Source organism: Choloepus didactylus, chromosome 17, assembly GCF_015220235.1.
Source record: "Choloepus didactylus isolate mChoDid1 chromosome 17, mChoDid1.pri, whole genome shotgun sequence".
Classification (NCBI taxonomy): Eukaryota; Metazoa; Chordata; class Mammalia; order Pilosa; family Megalonychidae; genus Choloepus; species Choloepus didactylus.
Window position 1 is genome coordinate 7,180,376 of NC_051323.1, and position 22,667 is coordinate 7,203,042.

General features: G+C 38.0%; 1 protein-coding gene across 5 annotated transcripts in view; it reads right to left on the reverse strand.

Moving 5' to 3' along the window:
* The window catches only part of DNAH6 (dynein axonemal heavy chain 6), a 342,016-nt gene that overhangs the window by 143,403 nt on the left and 175,946 nt on the right, over positions 1-22,667 (reverse strand). For all 5 annotated transcript variants that reach the window (XR_005212367.1, XM_037806992.1, XM_037806993.1 and 2 more), the window contains 5 exons: positions 5,470-6,025; positions 4,678-4,800; positions 3,353-3,535; positions 2,690-2,833; positions 24-245 (listed from right to left, as the gene is read on the reverse strand). Coding sequence is in view for 4 of the 5 variants with exons in the window: in XM_037806992.1 (XP_037662920.1) it covers positions 24-245; positions 2,690-2,833; positions 3,353-3,535; positions 4,678-4,800; positions 5,470-6,025 (1,228 nt within the window). In the remaining variant the exon portion in view is untranslated. The remainder of the gene's footprint in view (positions 1-23; positions 246-2,689; positions 2,834-3,352; positions 3,536-4,677; positions 4,801-5,469; positions 6,026-22,667) is intronic.

A 22,667-nucleotide genomic window follows, 5' to 3' on the forward strand; every position in this document is an offset into this window, starting at 1 on the left:
TTTGCTTGCTGTGGGTTCCCTACCTTGCCAACTCCGGTTATTCCAGTAAAGAGCACTGAGTGCTTGACGGCCAGCAGCTTCTCCATTAGATACCCAAAGCGCACCGTGTCAGTGGTGGGGACAAGCATTTCAAAAAACGGGACATCACGGCAGTACTTGAAGGTGGGGATGATGCGCTCCCAGGGGTCCAGCCGTTTGGTGTCGAAGTCCATGTGGATGCTCCACAGATCGCCAGAACTGGGAAGCTGAAATGAAATGCACACCACCTTCAACAGGATGCACACCCGGCAGTGGGAGTACTCACACGGAAACACAGGCAGGCAAAGGACACGAACGGATCTGGATTTCTTCTTTCTTTTTGGAGAAGTCATTGTTTCAGTAGCAGACTCTAATTCCTTAAACACAATCATACAATGTATGATAAGTTGATTCCACTAAAACTCTGTTTTAAAACAGTAATCATTTTCTATTTGATTCAGTGTTCAGGGGCTTGCTCCAAGCCAATCACTGCGCTCAGTGCTAAAGGAGAACCAGCCTCTGCCTTCGAGGCCTGGGAGTCCACGTGGTGCAGACCAGCCCGTCAGTCAACAGCTCTGAAAGAAGAGGGTTCTAGGGGAGTTTAGTACATTCACAAAGGCGGGGGCCGGGGCCTCATTCCTACTTGCAGGGGAGTAACGGGGTGGCTGGAGATACAGGAAGGCTCCCTGTGATGTTCCAGCTTAGACCTGAAGGACAAGCAGGAGTTAGATGGACAGAAGAGGGATGGGGACAGGGAAGAAGGGACCAGGGTTCGGGCTGGGATAACAGGATGGGAAGACCGAACCCATGAAAGGCATGCTGTGTGCTGGGACTACAAGAACCCTGCACATGGTGAGCGATGAGGCTGAGAACACGGATGGGGCCCAGAACACGAAAAGCCTCAAGGTAAAGAGCTTGGAGAGAGAGTTCAGTGAAGAATTCTAAGCAGATGAGGGACATGATCATACTGCATTCCTATATACACCATTCCCCCTTACCCTAAATACTTGACTGTGTATTCACTAAGAACAAGGATATTTTCTTACATAATATAGTATAATGATAAAAATCAGGAAATTGAACATGATAGAATATTATTATCTAATTTACATTCCCTACTCAAATTTTGCCAATTGTTCCAATAATGTCAATTTTATATATATTTTATTTATATTTTTCCCCTTGTAGGAGCCAATCCAGGATTATGAATTGCAGTTAGTTGTGTTTCTTTGGTCTCTTTTAATCTGGAACATTTCCTTATATTTCTTTGTCTGTCATGACCCTGGCATTTTTGAAGAGTATAGGCCAGTTCATTTTACAGCATGCCCTTCAGTTTGGGTTTTCCAGGTATATCCTCATGATTAGATCCAGGTTATAGATTTTTGAAAGGAGTACCACAAAAGCAAGGTTGTGTCCTTCTCAGTGCACCATATCAGGAGGCAAAGGCTTGTCCTCATGCTGGTGATGTTAAATTAATCACCTAGTTAACGTGGTGTCCCAAGGTTACTCTCCTGTAAGATAACTATTTTTCTCTTCGAAACTGATCAGTAATTTGTGGGGAGATACTTTGAAACTATGTAAATGCTCTGTTTCTCATTAAATGTTCACCCACTTGTTTTAGCAGCCATTAGTGATTCCAGACTAAATCAAATATTACATCCTGGCTGCAAAATGATGACTTTTTGACTCTGTCTTTACTTCTACAAAGATTAATTCACATTCTGCCATAAGGAAAGAGCTTTTCCTTCTCACTATTTAATTATTTTTTCATGTGTATTTTTATTATCAGTATGGACTCACAGATTTTTATTTTATTCAAGGGATTATAATCATTACTACCATGATTTATTGCAATGTGCAAATTTTCCCAAGTTTGGCCAGTGGAAGCCCCTACAAGCTGGCTCAAGTGTTCTTTTAACTTGTGCCATCATTCTTGGGGCACTGTTTTCCTATCTGGCATAATAAAATGTTCTAGGCTCAATTTGTACTTTCCCTGCCCCAGTCTTGGAGTTAGATACTTCACTAAGAAGCTCCAGGTCCCTTTAGAAGACAGTAATATTTGGAAATTAAGGTCTGGGTTCTGGCTTTACTCATTGCTGCTGGGGTGCCATTGATACAAAGAGGTAGAAACTTTGTGTATGTATGAATATATGTGTATATATATCCATTTCCACATATTTATATGCATATATTTTTTAAAGAACACTATTAGTTCATACTGATATCTCCAATTCCAATCCAATAACACAAGGTACAGTCTAATCTTTCTGTGTCCATATTTGTAAATTCCCTCTCCAACAGTGAGAAATCTGATTGCCAGTATCAATATATTTACTTACTTGCTTTATATTAGAATGTACAGAAAGTAAGTTCAGAATTGCCTATCCATCACACTGAGAAAAATAAATCTAATAACCAGAATTCAATATTCATGATAATAGGGAATTTTTACATGTATTTTTCTATCTGACTCTTTTCTTACTGTGAGAGGGCTCCTACATTTTTAAAAATACAGTAAATGTTATCTAAGGTTAAAAAAAACCTGAATAAATTTAGAAACCTTTTAAGCAAAGAATTTACACTTACAGTAGGACTAGGGCTCTTAAAATTTTAGTTCTGAAATATATTTTAATGATTCAAAGTTACTGTGTGGAATTTATTTGGTTCTTACCCTGGCATCAGGATTGTCATCGAACTGTGTTCTAATAAATGTATCAAAAGAATCCCAGTAGTTTTCTGTTAAATTTCCACCCACAGACCATAAATAACAAAATACAAAAGTCTGACACAATACAATGTTCAGTTTTGATTGTTCCTGAAAGAACAAAGAGAAACAGTTTTAGTATTTTTATATGTAAACCTAAGAAGAATCCCAAATTACAAAATCTATAGACTTTTTTCTTTCACCGAGACTCGTGCATTTGGAAAGGGGCACCACTTGTGTTTCTTACACTTCATTTGATGGTTCACAGAGCAATGTTTCCTTTTACTAATACATACTGATGAGAAAATGAATGGCAAAAATACACAGAGAAAAAAGCCAAGGTTATCTCTCAACTGACTATTATAACTGTTTGATGTCTGCATGAAGCTATTTAAGCAACTGCTAAAGAGACACATTGATAGAGGAATAAATTAGATGGTCTCTAACATTCCTTCCAAATTTGAGATTCTCTGAACCCAATAACAGCCATTAGTCTCCTGTAAATTTAAATTAAAAAATCATATAATATTATAGATGATACTATAGGAAATTTGGAGATACTCTTTTAAAAAGCATCTAGACAACAACTTCACTTTCCCAGCTTCATAGCAGTAAGAAAACCCTTCATACCATTGTCAAAGTAACTTTATCTTTTTCCAAAATCAAAGACTCCAATAAGCAACAGAGCGTAGTAACTTTGCTGATATCTACTTGTGGGATTGCTTGACTGCATTTTTTGCTGACAAAATTTAAACCGTCATCAACATAACGTTGGAAAAGGTTCAATAAATATTGTTGTGTGTCCTCATTCAGCTGAAAATAAAACACACATTATTTTAGCAAGACCAGATGAAATATATTATTAAGTTTAGAAACAGGTTGGTTCAAATCTGTACATTTAGACTAAAGGGTGTAAGCATCATAAGATAATGAAACAAATAAAATTTTAAAAATCTAGGACTAGGAAGGGATGCATGGGGGGATTCTGGGTAGCTAGCTGATAACGTTCCTCTTTCTTGTGTGGTGGCGGATGCTCAGGTGTGCATTTTATAATTATTTCTTAAAGTGAGCTCTTCTGTATTGGTGATATCTCTCACAAATAAGAACAATAAAAGAGAAGAAACACAGAAGAGAAAAATTTAAATGTCTATGTAAGTTTGAAGGCATAATTCCCAAAGATTTAAAAATGATATCAGAAAGGTTAAAACCCTTATGGTAGCACATGATAAAATTCTCAATTCTGAGACTTACTTTCTTTAGTAATGTACTCTGAGACTAGACCACAATACTCCTGAAATGTTGATGCCTAAGAGTGAGGAAGACAATAACTTTCTGATTTGTCTTCAGTGGGGGTGGGGTGGGTGGAGATGAGAGGCAGGGAAGAAGATGGCTTTCATGGGGTGGGGATGGAATGGGAAACAACAGCTGTTAAGGTAAAGTCAAAATCCTATTTCAGAATGGAGAGGGCACAGAAGATGATACTGAGTGCAGTTGTTCCTAACAAAAGTGCAAAAGTTTCCCTTTACTTCATGTGGAATTGTACCATTGAGGTTAGAATAATGTAACTTGGGTCATGGAGCTAAGTAAGATAGGGGTAGGAGAAACACTGGTCTTCTCTCTTTGTCTTGATTTAGGCTTTCTTCTCCCTCTTTTTAATGCCCGGTCCTGTTCCTACTTCTGTTTGTGTTTTTTGGGGACTTGAGGAAGTGGCCTGTGCTCATGTCCGAGAGGAAGTGGTGAGGGACCAAGTCAGGCAGGAAGCAGAGTGAGCTGGCAGGCCCGCAGGCTGAGGGATTTGGGGGGGTATATAAACATTCCTGGTGGGTTTCAGGAATGCTTTGGGCAAGAGATTAGGTACAATGCTGGAATTCATGCAGTCAGCAGAAAAAGGCCTTAACCTCCTGCTGCATGAGCCCTGAAGCCTGGAGACTTTGGGGGCATCCAGCCGCACTTACTTTTTTAGAGATACTGTTCATCCAAGTTTGAACATAGGGCATCCATTTCAGTTCTTCGGGATCCACAAACACCATTCCACATCGACTGACGGTTGCAGGGGAGGCGACCCTTAGATCTTGTACCTAAAATTGCAGGAAGGTGAAGTGAAAACTGCTATTGTGATACTTCTTTATTCCTCCTACTGCAGTGTCAATGAATCACACTTTCAGAAGTTAAGCTAACATGGAAAAGCTTTATGTAGAAGAGATGGGGAGAGCTATAAGTAATTAGAAACGCTCTCCATTTCTGGAAGGTCAAGTGAGACATAAGGTGGAAAATGAACAAAGTAGGGCAGCAGGCATTCAATCAGTGTTCAATGAGTGACTAGAGCAGCTGTATTTGGTTCACGTCCCTCTTTCAATCCCTTCATCACTGGCATACGACAGTGGGAAAATTTATCCATATTAAATATAACAATTTCTTTGTTTTACTTAGAAAGCATTCTAAATAATTTAAAGTCACTAGTATATATATATTAACTACCACCAAAATGAAACAAACAGGTGCTGGGGGAGCCAGAATTTACTGCATTTCCTCTCCAAACAGAGGCAGGAACACGTGAGAGACTCCAGTTATCAGGATGAGTAATCAAGTACAAAAGAACTATTTAATAAATACTTAGTAAGCAAACAAAATTCCATAGCAGGCCTTATGGATAGCAAATGATCCATTAGTGTGAGAAAAAAAAAACCTCAAGATGATATATGCCAATCTAAAGAGTGATTTCATGCCACAGTAATGCACACATTTACCTCGAAAAGCATGTGGATTTGGGGTGTCAGTTTGATCCTCTCGCTGTTAGCCAGGCAAAGCATCTTGTTATCATCCAGCACGGTGTTCATATTTTCAATCCAAAGGGCATCCACCGGCCCGTCGCTGACAATCCACTTGTGGTCTTCCGAGGCGTCATTCACAGCTGCCCGGACGCTCAGTGCCATCAAACCGTCTTTCCATTCCAAGGTTATGCTGTTCACTTCACCATATAATTCACCCATGGTAATTGATTTAGGATTAAGGACGAATGTTTTTACTGGCCTGTAAAAGGGATTGTCTGCGCCAAGTTTATGCAAATTCCCTAAAGCTTCTGCTAGAACTTGATAGACTGTGGTCTTGCCCCCTCCTGTTGGTCCGACCAGCATAACCCCGTGCCTTACGAGCATGGTTTCATAGAACTGAATCACTTTTCTAACCATGCACATCTCAGGCTGGAGATTTTGTCTGGTCATGACATCGATAATTGTCGACTGCAAAATACCATAATCGTGTTCTGGAATTTGGACTCCAGGAAAAAGGTCAGATATGATTCCACTGACAAAACAAAAATAAAATCAATTAGGAACCACTGGTCATCGACATTTTCCCACATTTACTCTGAATTGATAAAAAATCACAGTGAGCCTTATTTTTCTTCTCTGATCTCCTTTTCCTCTAAACATGCACAGTACTGGTCTTACGGGCTGCACCAGAATCTAACATTTCTCTGATACTTGTATGATATTGTTTGTTTCCTGCACACTGGACCAATGTTCTTAAGTGTATTAGGAGTTTCTTGAAGGTAGGCAATGTATCTTATGTTTCTGTATTTTCCTTAGTAGGAGGCATACAGAAGGTGATGAATTTATCAACTAATTTCTAAAATTGTATTTATATCACAACTTTTTTCAAAAGCATGTATATATCCTTATAACTGCATATGTGGATATTCAGAAAAAAATAATAGAGAAATGAAAATCTGTACTAGCTAAAAAAGGGAGGAAGTAGGGAAAATCGTTTCTATGGGAAAAGAGAAGCTAAATCCCTACTTCACACTCGACACAAATACATTTGAGAAACAGTAAGAGCTTGACATGAAATGACAAAAGTACTAGGTGAAAATATAGGAGGTGAGTTTTGAAACATTGTGATAGAAAGACCTTTCTTAGAAAGACAGGAAATACAGTACTACAGTTTTAGAGCATTTTTGTTTGTTTGTTTTATTTGTTCACTTTCATAAGATGAATGGCATTATACATAAACATAAAGAATAAATGACAAATTTAGGGAAATACTTCCAATATTTTTAAGAGATAAAAGGTTTGAGTTCCTATAAATCAGTAAGAAAAAGAGCACAATTAGAAAAATGCTCCAAGAACAATAAATATCATTGGCTAAAAAACATGAAATGATGCTCAATGACACTAATAACTAAAGAAATGCATATTAAAATAGGATACTACTTTTGGCTTTTTTTTTTTTAAAACATTTAAGGGGAAATGGGCACTTTCATAAAACTTTATATAAATGAAAATGGTAAAGCTTCTTAGGAGGACAACTTGATAGGATCTATCCAAATTTTAAAATATGCATAGCTATGGCCCAGGAAACATATTTCCAGGAATCTAGTCTACAGAAATATTATCATAAATGTGCAAAGTTAAAGGGATAGGAATGTTCATCATTGGCATAGAAAACAATTCAAAAAATCTAAATGTACATATAAAAGACATTTCACATCAAATTAATTCTATGTTTACTTTATCTCAAAGTACCAAGGTCTGCAATAGCAAATGAGCAATGTTAAAAGAGAGAAGCATGTATACATACTAACATGAAACACGAGTTCATGATGCATTGTTAAATGAAATTCAATTTATATAAAAAAACCAAAAGTAATAAAGACAGTATAAAAAAAGTATCAACCAACTTCTGCTTCCAAGAAGATGGAGTAGAGATACTTTTCCCTATTCTTTCCATGAATTACATCTAAAACCCCTGTATATTAGGAATAAAACAAATGTAAGAAAACTCCAAAAGGTGGAAGAAAGAAGCCAGACTAGCTAGGCACCTTGAGATACAATGAATGACACAGTGGTGAGTTCCTTTGTTTCTTTTCTCCTCATATATTCAAATCTTAAAGCTGAAGAGCCTGGCAATTCAGACGTGCCGATGGGAACAGACCGAATAAAAAAAGCCCCAACAAAAGCTTGCTCTCTGTAGCCAAGGACCAGGAAAAGGGTAGCCTAGCAAGATGGAAAACTTTTTGGCAATGGCCATCCTATTCTAGCAAAACACCACAGAAAAAACTTTGGCTCTTACCCACCCACACTAAAAGGCTGAGTGGGGAGCTTAGACATCCACCCTTGCCAGGCTGCAGTGAGGCTCCCCAGTGCTCATCTAACACAATGCAAGGGAAGGACAGGTAGGAAGTTAGGACTCTCATCCCCACTGGGCAGTAACAATGTCTCCTATGGAGTCAGTAGAGACACACAGGGAACCTGGACTTGCAACCCATCTGGTGGAATGAAGCACCCATTCCACTCCCTGGTGGGGTGCTGGGTGAGGACTGGTGCCACTGCCCAGTGGTAATGAGCGCGCCACCCCCAGGGGTGTCAGTGGAGGTCATGTGGGAAGCAGCAGCAAGGCACTCTACCCTCCCACCCAAGGCATCATCAGGGGAGACTTCAGGATAAGCCAGAACTCTCAACCCTGCCCAGCAGTAATGAGAAATCCCCTTCCTCCTCAGATGCCAACGGAGACCAAGCAGGGAACATGAACTTCTAACCCCACCTGGCAATAACAAGTTTGCACCCCTAACTTCCCCTGCCAGAGTGGCGTCAGAGGAAGCAGATAAAATAAATTTCATAAAATAATACCCCAAATGCCCAGGTTTCAGCCAAAAAATATTTTTCATGCTAAAGACTCAGGAAGATTTCATACTGAATGAAAATAGACAATCAGTAAATGCCAACACCAAGATAACAGAGATATTAGTTATCTGCTATAGATTTTTAAACAGTCATTTTGAAAATGTTTCAAAGAGAAATTATTATATACTGCAACAAAAGAAAAAATAGCAAGTCTCAGCAAAGAAACAGAAAGTCTCAGCAAAATAAATAGAATACATAAAGAACCAAATGGAAATTTCAGAACTGATAAATTCAATGACTAAAATAAAGAAACAGTGGATGGCTCAACAGCATAATGGAGATGACAGAGAAATGAATTGGTGAATTGGAAGATAGAATAACACAAATTACCTGATCTGAAAAACAGAGAGAAAATAGTCTGAAGAAAAAGTGGACAGACCCTCAGGGACTTGTGTGACAACAACAAAAATGCTCACTTTTGTGTCATAAGAGTCCCAGAAGGAGAGTAGAAAGATGGAAGTGTTGAAAAAGTACTAAAAGAATTAAACTTCCCCAATCTACCAAAAGACAGGAACACACAGATTTCAAGAAGCTAAGAAAATCCCAAATAGGATAAACCCCAAAAAACCCACACCAAGATACATTACAGTGAAATTTCTGTAAACTAAAGATAGAACCAAAAATCTTAAAATTGGCCTACCCCACCTCAATGGTTGCTAACATGACCACAGACATAGGGAACTGGTGGTTTGATGGGTTGAGCCCTCTACCGTAGGTTTTACCCTTGGGAAGACGGTTGCTGCAAAGGAGAGGCTAGGCCTCCCTATAATTGTGCCTAAGAGCCTCCTCCCGAATGCCTCTTTGTTGCTCAGATGTGGCCCTCTCTCTCTAGCTAAGCCAACTTGAAAGGTGAAATCACTGCCCTCCTCCCTACGTGGGATCAGACACCCAGGGGAGTGAATCTCCCTGGCAATGTGGAATATGACTCCTGGGGAGGAATGTAGACCTGGCATCGTGGGACGGAGAACATCTTCTTGACCAAAAGGGGGATGTGAAAGGAAATGAAATAAGCTTCAGTGGCAGAGAGATTCCAAAAGGAGCCGAGAGGTCACTCTGATGGGCACTCTTATGCACAATTTAGAGAACCCTTTTTAGGTTCTAAAGAATTGGGGTAGCTGGTGGTGGATACCTGAAACTATCAAACTACAACCCAGAACCCATGAATCTCGAAGAGAATTGTATAAAAATGTAGCTTATGAGGGGTGACAATGGGATTGGGAAAGCCATAAGGACCACACTCCCCTTTGTCTAGTTTATGGATGGATGAGTAGAAAAATAGGGGAAGGAAACAAACTAACAGACAAAGGCACCCAGTGTTCTTATTTACTTTAATTGCTCTTTTTCACTTTAATTATTATTCTTGTTATTTTTGTGTGTGTAGTAATGAAGGTGTCAGGGATTGATTTTGGTGATGAATGTACAACTATGTAATGGTACTGTGAACAATCGAATGTACGATTTGTTTTGTATGACTGCATGGTATGTGAATATATCTCAATAAAATGAAGATAAAAAAAAAAAAAAAAAGAAAAAAGAAAAAAAAAATCAGCCAGAGAAAGTGACATCTTACCTATAGAAGAAAAAAAAAATACAATGACAGAAGTATTGCCATCAGAACCAATGGTGGTCAGAAGGACACAACATTTTTCAAGTAGAGAAGTATCAAACCAGAATTCTATATCCAGCAAAAGTATCCTTTTGGAATGAAGGAGAAATCAAGACAGACTTAGATAAAGGAAAACTAAGAGAATTTGTTACCACCAGATCTACACTAGAAGTAAAACTAAAGGAAGTTTTTGATAGGAAATGATATAAGAAGTAACTTTGGAACACTGGGAAAGAACATGGTAAGAAAAATTATGGATGAAAACAATAGACTTTCCTCCTCTTCTTGAGTTTTCTAAATTATATTTAACTCTTGAAGAAAAAACTATAACACAGTCTGATGTGGTTTTGAATGTATGTAGAGGAAATATTTAAGACAATTATATTCTAAACAGGAGAAGATAAAGGAATATAAAGGGAAGTGTGCTGGTTTGGATGTATTATGTCCCCCAAAATGCCATGTTCTTTGACACAATCTTGTGAGGGCAGACTTATTTAGTCTTGATTAGGTTGGAACCTTTGGATTAGGTTGTTTCCATGGAGATGTGCCCCACCTAACTGTAGGTTATAACTCTGATTAGACAATTTCCATGGAAGTGTGGCCCCACCCACTCAGCAAGGGTCTTAATTAAATCACTGGAGTCCTATAAGAGCTCAGACAGAAGGAGAGAGCTTGCTACAGCCAAGAGGGACACTCTGAAGAATGCCCAGGAGCTGAGAGAGGAGCTGCAGATGAAAGACAGTTTGAAGATGGCTGTTGAAAGCAGACTCTTGCTCCAGAGAAGCTAAGAGAGGACAAATGCCCCAAGAGCAACATTTTGAAGAATGCAAAGGAGCTGAGAGAGGAGCTGGAACAAAACCTGGGCTCAGCAGATGCCAGCCTCATGCCTTCCCAACTAACAGAGGTTTTCCAGATGCCATTGGCCTTCCTTTGGTGAAGGTAAACTCATGTCGATGCCTTAATTTGGATATTTTCATAGCCTTCAGACTAAATTTGTAACAAATAACCCCCCCTTTATAAGAGTCAATCCATTTCTGGTATTTTGCATTCTGACAGCATTAGCAAAGTGGAACAGGAGATAAGGTTTCTGGTTTCTATACTTCACTCAAACCAGTAACATGATACCACCAGTAGACTGATAAGTTACACGGATATAACATAATACCTAGAACAACCATCAAAAAACTATGCGAAGAGATATACTAAAAAACATGAAAGGTAAATCAGAATGGAATTGTATAAAACGTTAAAGTTACCAAAGGAAGGTGGGCAAAAGAAAAAAGAGAAACAAAAGACAGAGAACAAACAGAAAACAAAATACAAATGGTAGTCATAAGCCCTAAAATATCAATTATGTTAAACATAAACAGTCTAAATACACCAAGTAAAAGACAGAGATGTAAGAATGGATTAAAGATATGACCCAATGACATGCTGTCTACAGGATACTCACTTCAAATATAACAACACAGGCAGGCTGAAAGTAAAAAGATGGAAAAAGATATATCATGCAAATGTTAATAAAAGTAAAGCAGGAGTAACCATGTTATTATGAGCTAAAGTAGACTTCATAGCAAAGAAAATTACCAGTGACCAAGAGGGACATTATATCATAATAAAAAGGTCAATCCAACATGATGACATAGAAACCCTAAATATGTGTGAGCCAAACAGCAGAGCTGCAAAATATGTGGAGCTATAACTAATAGAACTGAAATGGACAAATCTACAATTACAGCCGGAAACTTCCACACACCTCTCTCAACAGTGTTAGAACAATTAGACAGAAAATCAGCAAGGACATAGAACTCAATACCACCATCAAACGACAGAATGTAATCAACATTTATAAAACATTCCACCCACCACAGCCGAATATACATTCAAGTGTCCATGGAACATTTACAAAGATAGACCATATCCTGGGCCTTAAAACAAACCTAAACAAATTTTAAAAATGGAATTGAACAAAACTAGAAATCAAAATTAAAAACTTTTGCTTTATGAAAGACGCTGTTAAGAGGATGAAAAGACAAGCTGGAGGATGGGAGAAAATATTTTCAAACCACATTTCCAACAAAGGACAAGTATCTAGAATATGTAAAGAATTTTCAAAGTTAACAATAATAAACAGTAATAAACAAATAAAAGACATGAAAATTTCACTGCAGAGCATCTACAGATGGCTAATAAGTACATGAAAAGATGTTCAACATTATTAGCCATTGAGGAAATGCAACTTAAAATCACAATGAGAGGCGGGGCAAGATGGCAGACTGGTGAGCTGTATGTTTTAGTTACTCCTCCAGGAAAGTAGATAGGAAGCCAGGAACTGCGTGGACTGGACACCACAGAGCAATCTGACTTTGGGCATACTTCATACAACACTCATGAAAGTGTGGAACTGCTGAGATCAGCGAAATCTGTAAGTTTTTGCGGCCAGGGGACCCACGCCCCTCCCTGCCAGGCTCAGTCCCGTGGGAGGAGGGGCCGTCAGCGCTGGGAAGGAGAAGGGAGAACTGCAGTGGCAGCTCTTATCAGAAATTCATTCTACTGATCCAAACTCCAACTATACATAGACTGAGTCCAGACACCAGAGAATCTGACAGCAGCCAGCCCAGCAGAGAGGAGACAGGCATAGCAGAAAACAGCAAGAAAAACTCAAAAATAAAAGCGGAGGATTTTTGGAGTTCTGGTGAACATAGAAAGGGGAAGGACAGAGCTCAGGACCTGAAGCTCATATGCAAATCCCGAAGAAAAACTGATCTCCCTGCCCTGTGGACCTTTCCTTAATGGCCTTAATTGCTTTGTCTTTTAGCATTTCAATAACCCATTAGACCTGTGAGGAGGGCCCTTTTTTCTTAAATCCTTTTTTCTTTTTCTAAAACAATTACTCTAAGAAGCCCAATACAGAAAGCCTCAAAGACTTGCAATTTGGGCAGGTCAAGACAAGAGCAGAACTAAGAGAGCACTGAGACAAAAGGCAATAATCCAGTGGCTGAGAAAATTCACTAAACACCACAACTTCCCAAGAAAAGGGGGGTGTCCGCTCACAGCCATCATCTTGGTGGACAGGAAACACTCCTGCCCATCACCAGCCCCATAGCCCAGAGCTGCCCCAGACAACCCAGTGTGACGGAAGTGCTTCAAATAACAGGCTCACACCACAAAACTGGGCGTGGACATTAGCCTTCCCTGCACCCTCAGCGGGTTGTCCCAGAGTTGGGAAGGTGGAGCAGTGTGAACTAACAAAGCCCCATTCAGCCATCATTTCAGCAGACTGGGAGCCTCCCTACACAGCCCAGCAGCCCAGAACCGCCCTGGGGGGACATAGCACAGTCATCCCTCAACAGACGACCAGGGGGTGCACAGCCTGGAAGAGGGACCTACTCGCAAATCTCAGGAGCCATACGCCAATACCAAGGACTTGTGGGTCAGTGGCAGAGACAAACTGTGGCAGGACTGAACTGAAGGATTAGACTATTGCAGCAGCTTTAAAACTCCAGGAACACCAGGGAGATTTGATTGTTAGAGCCACCCCCTACCCCTGACTGCCCAGATACATGCCCCATACACAGGGCGGGCAACACCAACTACACACGCAAGCTTGGTACACCAACTGGACCCCACAAGACTCAGTCCCCGACTCACCACAAAGGCAAAGCAGGGGAGAACTGGCTTTTGGAGAACAGGTGGCTCACGGAAGCCACCTGCTGGTTAGTTAGAGAAAGTGTACTCCACGAAGCTGTAGATCTGATAAATTAGAGAGAAGGACTTCAATTGGTCTACAGATCCTAAAAGAACCCCATCAAGTTAAGCAAATGCCAAGAGGCCAAAAACAAAAGAAAATTATAAAGCATATGAAAAAACCAGACGATATGGATAACCCAAGCCCAAGCACCCAAATCAAAAGATCAGAAGAGACACAGCACCTAGAGCAACTACTCAAAGAACTAAAGATTAACAATGAGACCATAGTACAGGATACAAAGGATATCAAGAAGACCCTAGAAGAGCATAAAGAAGACATTGCAAGACTAAATAAAAAAATAGAAGATCTTATGGAAATTAAAGAAACTGTTGACCAAATTAAAAAGATTCTGGATACTCATAGTACAAGACTAGAGGAAGTTGAACAACGAATCAGTGACCTGGAAGATGACAGAATGGAAAATGAAAGCACAAAAGAAAGATTGGGGAAAAAAATAAAAAAAATCAAAACCGACCTCAGGGATATGATAGATAATATAAAATGTTCAAATATAAGACTCATTGGTGTTCCAGAAGGGGAAGAAAAGGGTAAAGGTCTAGGAAGAGTATTCAAAGAAATTGTTGGGGAAAACTTCCCAAATCTTCTAAACACCATAAATACACAAATCATAAATGCCAAGCGAACTCCAACTAGAATAAATCCAAATAAACCCACTCCGAGACATATTCTGATCACACTGTCAAACACAGAAGACAAGGAGCAAGTTCTGAAAGCAGCAAGAGAAAAGCAATTCACCACATACAAAGGAAACAACATAAGACTAAGTAGTGACTACTCAGCAGCCACCATGGAGGTGAGAAGGCAGTGGCACGACATATTTAAAATTCTGAGTGAGAAAAATTTCCAGCCAAGAATACTTTATCCAGCAAAGCTCTCCTTCAAATTTGAGGGAGAGCTTCAATTTTTCACAGACAAACAAATGCTGAGAGAATTTGCTAACAAGAGACCTGCCCTACTGGAGATACTAAAGGGAACCCTACAGACAGAGAAACAGAGAAAGGACAGAGAAACTTGGAGAAAGGTTCATTACTAAAGAGATTCGGTATGGGAACAATAAAGGATATTAATAGAGAGAGGGGAAAGATATATATGACAAACATAAACCAAAGGATAAGTTGGCTGATTCAAGAAATGCCTTCACGGTTGTAACGTTGAATGTAAATGGATTAAATTCCCCAATTAAAAGATGTAGATTCGCAGAATGGATCAAAAAAAATGAACCATCAATATGCTGCATGCAAGAGACTCACCTTAGACCCAGGGACACAAAGAAATTGAAAGTGAAAGGATGGAAAAAAATATTTCATGCAAGCTACAGCCAAAGGAAAGCAGATGTAGCAATATTAATCTCAGATAAAATAGACTTTAAATGCAGGGATGTTTTGAGAGACCAAGAAGGCCACTACATAGTAATAAAAGGGGCAATTCAACAACAATAAATAACAATCATAAATGTCTATGCACCCAGTCAAGGTGCCACAAAATACATGAGAGAAACACTGGCAAAACTAAAGGAAGCAATGGATGTTTCCACAATAATTGTGGGAGACTTCAACACATCACTCTCTCCTATAGATAGATCAACCAGACAGAAGACCAATAAGGAAATTGAAAACCTAAACAATCTGATAAATGAATTAGATTTAACAGACATATATAGAACATTACATCCGAAATCAGAAGGATACACATACTTCTCTAGTGCTCATGGAACTTTCTCCAGAATAGATCATATGCTGGGACATAAAACAAGGCTCAATAAATTTAAAAAGGTTGAAATTATTCAAAGCACATTCTCTGACCAGAATGGAATACCATTAGAAGTCAATAACCATCAGAGACTTAGAAAATTCACAAACACCTGGAGGTTAAACAACACACTCCTGAACAATCAGTGGGTTAAAGAAGAAATAGCAAGAGAAATTGCTAAATATATAGAGACGAATGAAAATGAGAACACAACATACCAAAACCTATGAGATGCAGCAAAAGAGGTACTGAGAGGGAAATTTATAGCACTGAACACATATTAAAAAGGAAGAAAGAGCCAAAATGAAAGAACTAATGGATCAACTGAAGAAGCTAGAAAATGAACAGCAAACCAATCCTAAACCAAGTAGAAGAAAAGAAACAACAAGGATTAGAGCAGAAATAAATGACATAGAGAACAAAAAAATAGAGAAGATAAATACCACCAAAAGTTGGTTCTTTGAGAAGATCAACAAGATTGACAAGCCCCTAGCTAGAGTGACAAAATCAAAAAGAGAGAAGACCCATATAAACAAAATAATGAATGAAAAAGGTGACATAACTGCAGATCCCAAAGAAATTAAAAAAATTATGAGAGGATATTATGAACTACTGTATGGCAACAAACTGGATAATGTAGAGGAAATGGACAATTTCCTGGAAACCTATGAACAACCTAGACTGACCAGAGAAGAAACTGAAGACCTCAACCAACCCATCACAAGCAAAGAGATCCAATCAGTCATCAAAAATCTTCCTACAAATAAATGCCCAGGACCAGAAGGCTTCACAGGGGAATTCTATCAAACTTTCCAGAAAGAACTGACACCAATCTTATTCAAACTCTTTCAAAACACTGAAGAAAATGGAGCACTACCTAACCCATTTTATGAAGCTAACATCAATCTAATACCAAAACCAGGCAAAGATGCTCCAAAAAAGGAAAACTACCGGCCAATCTCCCTAATGAATATAGATGCAAAAATCTTCAACAAAATACTTGCAAATCGAATCCAAAGACATATTAAAAAAATCATACACCATGACCAAGTGGGGTTCATTCCAGGCATGCAAAAATGGTTCAACATAAGAAAATCAATCAATGTATTACAACACATTAACAATTTGAAAGGGAAAAATCAAACGATCATTTCAATAGATGCTGAAAAAGCATTTGACAAAATCCAACATCCCTTTTTGATAAAAACACTTCAAAAGGTAGGAATTGAAGGAAACTTCCTCAATATGATAAAGAGCATATATGAAAAACCAACAGCCAGCATAGTACTCAATGGTGAGAGACTGAAAGCCTTCTCTCTAAGATCAGGAACAAGACAAGGATGCCCGCTGTCACCACTGTTATTCAACATTGTGCTGGAAGTGCTAGCCAGGGCAATCCGGCAAGGCAAAGAAATAAAAGGCATCCAAATTGGTAAAGAAGAAGTAAAACTGTCATTGTTTGCAGTTGATATGATCTTATATCTGGAAAACCCTGAGAAATCGACAATACAGCTACTAGAGCTAATAAACACATTTAGCAAAGTAGCGGGATACAAGATTAATGCACATAAGTCAGTAATGTTTCTATATGCTAGAAATGAACAAACTGAAGAGACACTCAAGCAAAACATACCATTTTCAATAGCAACTAAAAAAATCAAGTACCTAGGAATAAACTTAACCAAAGATGTAAAAGACCTATACAAAGAAAACTACATAACTCTACTAAAAGAAATAGAAGGGGACCTTAAAAGATGGAAAAATATTCCATGTTCATGGATAGGAAGGCTAAATGTCATTAAGATGTCAATTCTACCCAAACTCATCTACAGATTCAATGTAATCCCAATCAAAATTCCAACAACCTACTTGGCAGACTTGGAAAAGCTAGTTATCAAATTTATTTGGAAAGGGAAGATGCCTCAAATTGCTAAAGACACTCTAAAAAAGAAAAGCAAAGTCTGAGGACTTACACTCCGTGACTTTGAAGCTTATTATAAAGCCACAGTTGTCAAAACAGCATGATACTGGCAAAAAGATAAGACATATAGATCAATGGAATCGAGAATTCATAGATAGATTCCCAGATCTATGGCCAACTGATCTTTGATAAGGCCCCCAAAGTCCCTGAATTGGGTCATAATGGTCTTTTCAACAAATGGGGCTGGGAGAGTTGGATATCCATATCCAAAAGAATGAAAGAGGACCCCTACCTCACCTCCTACACAAAAATTAACTCAAAATGGACGAAAGATCTCAATATAAAAGAAAGTACCATAAAACTCCTAGAAGATAATGTAGGAAAACATCTTCAAGACCTTGTATCAGGCAGCCACTTCCTAGACTTTACACCCAAAGCACAAGCAACAAAAGAAAAAATAGATAAATGGGAACTCCTCAAGCTTAGAAGTTTCTGCACCTCAAAGGAATTTCTCAAAAAGGTAAAGAGGCAGCCAACTCAATGGGAAGAAATTTTTGGAAACCATGTATCTGACAAAAGACTGATATCTTGCATATATAAAGAAATCCTACAACTCAATGACGATAGTACAGACAGCCCAATTATAAAATGGGCAAAAGATATGAAAAGACAGTTCTCTGAAGAGGAAATACAAATGGCCAAGAAACACATGAAAAAATGTTCAGCTCCACTAGCTATTAGAGAGATGCAAATTAAGACCACAATGAGATACCATCTCACACCAATTAGAATGGCTGCCATTAAACAAACAGGGAACTACAAATGTTGGAGGGGATGTGGAGAAATTGGAACTCTTATTCATTGTTGGTGGGACTGTATAATGGTTCAGCCACTTTGGAAGTCAGTCTGGCAGTTCCGTAGAAAAGTAGATATAGAGTTACCATTCGATCCAGCGATTGCACTTCTCGGTATATACCCGGAAGATCAGAAAGCAGTGACATGAACAGATATCTGCACGCCAATGTTCATAGCAGCATTCTTCACAATTGCCAAGAGATGGAAACAACCCAAATGTCCTTCAACAGATGAGTGGATAAATAAAATGTGGTATATACACACGATGGAATACTACGCGGCAGTAAGAAGGAACGCTCTCGTGAAACATATGACAACATGGATGAACCTTGAAGACATAATGCTGAGCGAAATAAGCCAGGCACAAAAAGACAAATATTATATGCTACCACTAATGTGAACTTTGAAAAATGTAAAACAAATGGTTTATAATGTAGAATGTAGGGGAACTAGCAATAGAGAGCAATTAAGGAAGGGGGAACAATAATCCAAGAAGAACAGATAAGGTATTCATCGTTCTGGGGATGCCCAGGAATGACTATGGTCTGTTAATTTCTGATGGATATAGTAGGAACAAGTTCACAGAAATGTTGCTATATTAGGTAACTTTTTGGGGGTAAAGTAGGAACAGGTTGGAAGTAAAGCAGTTATCTTAGGTTAGTTGTCTTTTTCTTACTCCCTTGTTATGGTCTCTTTTGAAATGTTCTTTTATTGTATGTTTTTTTTTTAAATTTTTTTTTCATACAGTTGATTTAAAAAAGAAAGAAAAGTTAAAAAAAAAAAAACATGGAAAAAATATGTAGTGCCCCCTTGAGGAGCCTGTGGAGAATGCAGGGGTATTCGCCTACCCCACCTTGATGGTTGCTAACATGACCACAGACATAGGGGACTAGTGGTTTGATGGGCTGAGCCCTCTACCATAAGTTTTACCCTTGGGAAGACGGTTGCTGCAAAGGAGAGGCTAGGCCTCCCTGTATTTGTGCCTAAGAGTCTCCTCCTGAATGCCTCTTTGTTGCTCAGATGTGGCCCTCTCTCTCTGGCTAAGCCAACTTGAAAGGTGAAATCACTGCCCTCCCCCCTACGTGGGATCAGACACCCAGGGAAGTGAATCTCCCTGGCAACGTGGAATATGACTCCCGGGGAGGAATGTAGACCCAGCATCGTGGGATGGAGAACATCTTCTTGACCAAAAGGGGGATGTGAAAGGAAATGAAATAAGCTTCAGTGGAAGAGAGATTCCAAAAGGAGCCGAGAGGTCACTCTGGTGGGCACTCTTACGCACACTTTAGACAACCCTTTTTAGGTTCTAAAAAATTGGGGCAGCTGGTGGTGGATACCTGAAACTATCAAACTGCAACCCAGAATCCATGAATCTCGAAGACAATTGTCTGAAAATGTAGCTTATAAGGGGTGACAATGGGATTGGGAAAGCCATAAGGACCACACTCTACTTTGTCTAGTTTATGGATGGATGAGTAGAAAAACAGGGGAAGGAAACAAACAAACAAACAAACAAAGGTACCCAGTGTTCTTTTTTACTTCAATTGCTCTTTTTCACTTTAATTATTATTCTTGTTTTTTTTGTGTGTGTGCTAAGAAGGTGTCAGGGATTTATTTAGGTGATGAATGTACAACTATGTAATGGTACTGTGAATAATCGAATGTACGATTTGTTTTGTATGACTGCGTGGTATGTGAATATATCTCAATAAAATGAAGATTTAAAAAAAAATAAATAAATAAAAATCACAATGAGATACTACCACACAAGTCAGAATGGCTAAAATAAAAACAGTGACAACAACAAATGCTTGAAAGGATGCAGAGAAATTGGATCACGCATACATTGATGGTGGAAATGAAAATAATACAGCCCCTCTGGAAGATAGCTAGACAGTTTCTTAAATACTAAACATTCAACTACCATGTGACCCAGCAATTGTACTTCTGGGCACTTATTCCAGAGAAATGAAGACTTACGTTCATACAGAAGCCTGTACACAAATGTTTAAAGCAGATTACTCGCAATAGCCCCCAACTGGAAACAGCCTAGATGTCCTTCAAGGAGGCCAAACAAAGTATGGTACACATCCATACTATGGAATACTACTCAACAGTGAAAAGGAATGAACTATTGATACATGGAACAACCTAGAAAAATCTTCAGAGAATTATGCTGAGTGAAAACAGCCGATTCCACAAGGTTATACACTGTATGATTCCATTTATATAACATTCTTGAAATGACAAAATTCTAGACATGTAGAACAGATTAGTATCACCAGTGATAAAGGAATTAGTAGGGGCAAGATGGTATTGGATGTGTCTATAAAAAGACAACATGAGGGAATCTTCTGGTGATGGGTATGTTCTGTATCTTGATTGTATCAATGCCAACATTCTGGTTATGATATCGTACTAGTGTTTTGCAAGATGTTACCATTGGGGGAAACCAGGTGAAGGTACAAGGAAACCCTCTATTATATTTTACAACTGAATGTGAAAATTCTATTATCTCAAAATTAGAAACTGAATAAAAATATCAACATTCATTTATCCAACCATTTATTTATCTAATCAATAGTATCCATAAGGTTTACTCAATGAAAGTATAAATGTAAATACTTGTGTTGACTATGACTAGTGAGGGTAGGAGTAAGGTTTTGAGAGACTGGAAGAGGAGAGATATCTTTCATTTTTATTTCTATACAATTCTATTAATTGAATTAGTTACAAAGAGCATGTGATATATTCATAAGATACTTCATTTTTTTCTTAAAGAATAGGCTTATTGACAATAATTTCATATATATTCTAAAGAAAATTCAAAATTTCTAAACTCGGAATGTTTAAAATCTACTCTCATTGGCAAAATATTCCTGAACAAAATAAAGTAATAGGTCACTACAAATAAATGTCATTTAAAATTTGATTCATCTTAACATTTTTGCAAAATTAAAAAAATTTTACAATGTTTGCTTTTCCTACCCTCTTGGGTACAGTAAATCAATATTCAGTATTTGTTTCAACTATTAGACATATTCATAAATACATCATCTAGCTGCTGTGAACCTGACAGTTAAGCCAGTCAGTAGTATATTACCCTACATATAAATGGAGCCAAATATTTTCGGTAATTTTAGTCATAGAAATTCAAGTCGTCAAAACACAAAACTTGTGTTTAACCCCTAAATCACCCCAAAGAATATGACACAGTGTCAGAAAAGTTTGCATAAGTTTTATAAGTTCATATATGTACTTCAGGTATTGGAAACTCAAAAAGGGATTCTTTTATACTTTGAAAAAAATGTACTTGAATATTTCATAACATTAATATTTATTGCTTTATATGAATACTATATTGAAAGCTTAACCATTCAGTTTACACACAGAAATTATACAATTATATACCGCTTCACAAAGGCAGTGAACACATTACATTCTAAAAATTTACTTTACACAAATTTGAAAATTCAACATATCAAAAGGTACAGCTTAAGAAACAGGTATAAATTTGGCAGCCAGTAATTTTGACAGGGAAGTTGCAGCTTCCATGACTTTAAATATGTGAATTTGAAAATACTGAGTTTAGAGTAATCACTGTGCTTTGTGTTGATATGAAAAATATAACATTGGCTGTTGAAGCATGTTCAAAAATATTTAATTCACTTCAAAATGTCATACAAATTATGTTGGGTTTCTATGTATCCCTAAAGCACCAGTCATTTAGCTCAGGTACATTACTAAAGTAATATATTAATTCTTCCAGTACAGTGGTGTTTCATACCATTGACATCTGCATACTCTAGAATAATTTAGAAAGAAATGTGTAATATTCACAATGTTTAGAATAGCAAGCAAAAGATCAAGGAACCTGCCCGGTTCTTCTGAGATGGTCTTATGTCAGCTTCATAAACATTCATTCTACAAAATAGTAAGGTAATGTTCGAATACAATTTCCAAGATAAAGCACATTTTCTCATAAATAAAGCAGTCTTCTTCTCATGCACCTCAGAAGTATACAAAAGAATTTAAATTTGGAAGGATTAGTTGGAATGTGTTTAACCTGGGATTTCAATTGACTCAAGATTTCCAGGGTTTCACAAGGGCCAAATTTTATTTAAATTACTCAAAAGAGGAAGTAACTGTCTTCTGAAAAAGGTGAACTCAATCATTATCAATAAAAAAGTATCCACCTTTCTCCTTTAGAATTATTTATATAACTTAAAGTTCCATTGTACATAGTCAAACAATAAAATCTGGAAACCAGCAGGAAATACTGTAATGCCCATGTTAAAATACTGAAACTATGACCAAAATATGAAAACTGCTAGAGTTGTCAGAAAGAGACAAGACAAAAA